At 42.0% G+C, this 3,350-nt stretch overlaps 1 protein-coding gene across 1 annotated transcript; it reads right to left on the reverse strand.

The window, feature by feature from the left end:
- Positions 1–1,649: 1,649 nt before the first annotated feature.
- Positions 1,650–2,913, reverse strand: LOC134584872 (cathepsin K-like). Its single transcript, XM_063440679.1, has 3 exons — positions 2,731–2,913; positions 1,882–2,100; positions 1,650–1,784 (listed from the first exon to the last, which is right to left on the reverse strand). The coding sequence occupies exons 1-3, from the start codon at positions 2,860–2,862 to the stop codon at positions 1,650–1,652; spliced, it is 486 nt and encodes a 161-aa protein (XP_063296749.1). The 5' UTR covers positions 2,863–2,913.
- Between the last annotated feature and the right edge of the window lie 437 nt (positions 2,914–3,350).

Genomic DNA, 3,350 nt, shown 5'->3' on the forward strand with positions numbered 1-3,350 from the left:
GGCCCTGCTCAGTGAGTTTACATGTTAGAGGGAGTGGGGTATAGTGACACAGTAACAGAGGGATTGAGGGCCCTGCTCAATGAGCTTACATGTTAGAGGGAGTGGGGTATAGTGACACAGTAACAGAGGGATTGAGGGCCTGCTCAGTGAGTTTACATGTTAGAGGGAGTGGGGTATAGTGACACAGTAACAGAGGGATTGAGGCCCTGCTCAGTGAGTTTACATGTTAGAGGGAGTGGGGTATAGTGACACAGTAACAGAAGGATTGAGGGCCCTGCTCAGTGAGTTTACATGTTAGAGGGAGTGGGGTATAGTGACAGTAACAGAGGGATTGAGGGCCTGCTCAGTGAGCTTACATGCTATAGGGAGTGGGGTATAGTGACACAGTAACAGAGGGATTGAGGGCCTGCTCAGTGAGCTTACATGTTACAGGGAGTGGGGTATAGTGACACAGTAACAGAGGGATTGAGGGCCTGCTCAGTGAGTTTACATGCTAGAGGGAGTGGGGTATAGTGACACAGTAACAGAGGGATTGAGGGCCCTGCTCAGTGAGTTTACATGTTAGAGGGAGTGGGGTATAGTGACAGTAACAGAGGGATTGAGGGCCCTGCTCAGTGAGCTTACATGTTACAGGGAGTGGGGTATAGTGACACAGTAACAGAGGGATTGAGGGCCTGCTCAGTGAGTTTACATGCTAGAGGGAGTGGGGTATAGTGACACAGTAACAGAGGGATTGAGGGCCCTGCTCAGTGAGTTTACATGTTAGAGGGAGTGGGGTATAGTTACACAGTAACAGAGGGATTGAGGGCCTGCTCAGTGAGTTTACATGTTAGAGGAAGTGGGGTATAGTGACACAGTAACAGAGGGATTGAGGGCCCTGCTCAATGAGTTTACATGCTAGAGGGAGTGGGGTATAGTGACACAGTAACAGAGGGATTGAGGGCCCTGCTCAGTGAGTTTACATGTTAGAGGGAGTGGGGTAAATTGATAGTAACAGAGGGATTGAGGGCCCTGCTCAGTGAGTTTACATGTTAGAGGGAGTGGGGTATAGTGACAGTAACAGAGGGATTGAGGGCCCTGCTCAGTGAGTTTACATGTTAGAGGGAGTGGGGTATAGTGACAGTAACAGAGGGATTGAGGGCCTGCTCAGTGAGTTTACATGCTAGAGGGAGGGGGGTATAGTGACACAAAGGGTAAAAGTAGGGGTACGAAGTAGGTTGTTAGAAAAGTATTCACTGAGGGCTTAGTAGGTAATTTTTGACAGTTGCAGGAGAGGAGTCATGGGAGGGGGTGGGATAAAAACCCACTAACAGTTTAATTTATATGCTTTCCTGAAGAAGTGAGTTTTCAAAGGTTTTTTGAAGGAGTGATGAAAGTCTTATGGAGAAGGGAAGGGAGTTCCACAGAAGAGGTGCGGCCTTGGAGAAGTTGTGGAGGTGAGCATCAGAGGTGGAACTACGGACAGAGGATATACGTAGGTCTTCGGAAGAGCGTAGGGGCCTAGACGGGACATACTTGTGTATTAGGAGGATAGGTAGGTTGGAGCAGCATTATGTAGGGACTTGTAAGCAAGCACCCGAATATTCACTTATTCACTTATTGTGAATTCAAACAAATGTTTTAGAGCTGAAACATATTTTCAGGAAGATTTAAATGAAAATGGGATATAGCCGAATGATAGTTGGGTTTCCATTCTTTGTCGCTGCATCCAAATCATCGATAGTAACTGTACAATTCATTACGTGCGCTATGAAGTCCAATGGCTCGTAGTTGGGGTAAGCATCCTTTCATATAGAGCATTTTATATTTATCAAAAGGCATGTTTCCTAACAATTCCTATATACATTTTTTCTGTTATCCTGTTATTTGAGACTGTCTCACCTCTCCAATGTATGGATACGCTTCCTCAGAGTCAATGCCGTTATTGTCCTTGACATACTCAAATGCGTTGGTCATGTATCCTCCTCCACACCCATCATTCTTTTTAACACAGTCCACCAGGTTCTGAGGACTGAGCTCCACTAGTTTTCCTGTTTTTTTCATCAATTGCCCCTCGAGAGACCCTACAGAACTGAAAGCCCAGCACGAACCACAGCTACCCTGCACGGGAGACAGACACAAGCGTTACGTCTACAAAAGATTTATATATTTAAAATTGTAGTTTATGGATAAGATAATCAACGTCCTACTTAGCTATGGGGTTAGCTGCACCAAACCATAAGCACTTTACATTATTAATATTTATTTTCAAATAGTTTTTAGTTTTTGCAACAATATTTTATGGGGAATAAATGGGAAAGGATATGTATGAAAAGGGGAAAAACTGTGTCAAACATATACCCCATCCCTAATCATATATATATATATATTATACATATAAGGGGTCACATAGCATACTAATATGGGTAAGATTGATATTATACAAACAACACCATTAAATCTAATAACCTATTTCCCCAAACTCTTACAAACATCAAAATTAACTTTCATAAGAACATTTATTACAGAAAACCCAATGGCAAACACTCTGGTAAATTACGCATTCATTCAAGAAAAAGGAACAATTGTAAAGATGAACACACACAACCAAACACGAGTTATGTGAAGAGAAATATAATGTCCTAGGAGATAAATATCTATTAGATCGAGGCCAAATGGTAACTAAAAACAAAAACACGTAATTAAATCCTAACTGCATTTTATGGAATTAAGTAAGTAAGTGATGGCCACCTGGTTTCTGATTGGAGTGACGTAGCCTTTCTTTCGATAATCAATAGCTTTAGGAAGTCCATCAAGACCAATGTCTTCATCGATACTGAAGTTGGCCGGCTGTGTCCATGCAGGGACCTTGAGTCCAGTCATTAGTTTCACAAATTCGTCTCTTGTCTGTAGATATAAAACAATGAAACGTTTAATATTCCTTTACAGACTTTCAAAGACCATTACTATCTCACCTTAAAAAAAACATTTTTTTTCTTTTAGACAAACTGAAATGTACAGATATTCACTAAAAAGATTTCTCCTACACGTTTACTATATTTACTATTTACGTTTACCATATTTGGAGCAGGAAGGCTGTGACGGTCCAGGAAATGTTTGTCCTACAATAAGTTTGTTGGGCCTCTCTGCACTATGAACATCACATGAGGTTATTACCCAGAATCCTTTTCTGAAATAGGCCAACATAGGACATAATCTGACAGGTTTCCTTTACGGCAATATTGGAGGTTTGTCAAAATCCAGAATTCGTCTACATTAGGAGGATCTTGAAAGGTTTAACAATCTGATAAGGCATGTCCTTACCCTCTTTACACCAACGGATGTCACATACGTGGTTGGGTAAATGGATG

The sequence above is a fragment of the Pelobates fuscus genome, unplaced genomic scaffold, assembly GCF_036172605.1.
Source record: "Pelobates fuscus isolate aPelFus1 unplaced genomic scaffold, aPelFus1.pri scaffold_128, whole genome shotgun sequence".
In the NCBI taxonomy this organism is placed as follows: Eukaryota; Metazoa; Chordata; class Amphibia; order Anura; family Pelobatidae; genus Pelobates; species Pelobates fuscus.

Coding starts and splice junctions, on each gene's coding strand:
- LOC134584872 (XM_063440679.1), bottom strand. CDS start 2,862: ATGACTGGACTCAAGGTCCCTGCATGGACACAGCCGGCCAACTTCAGT. Junction 2,101..2,730: donor TCACTCCAATCAGAAACCAG/GTGGCCATCACT, acceptor TCTCCCGTGCAG/GGTAGCTGTGGTTCGTGCTG. Junction 1,785..1,881: donor CGTATCCATACATTGGAGAG/GTGAGACAGTCT, acceptor TCTATATGAAAG/GATGCTTACCCCAACTACGA.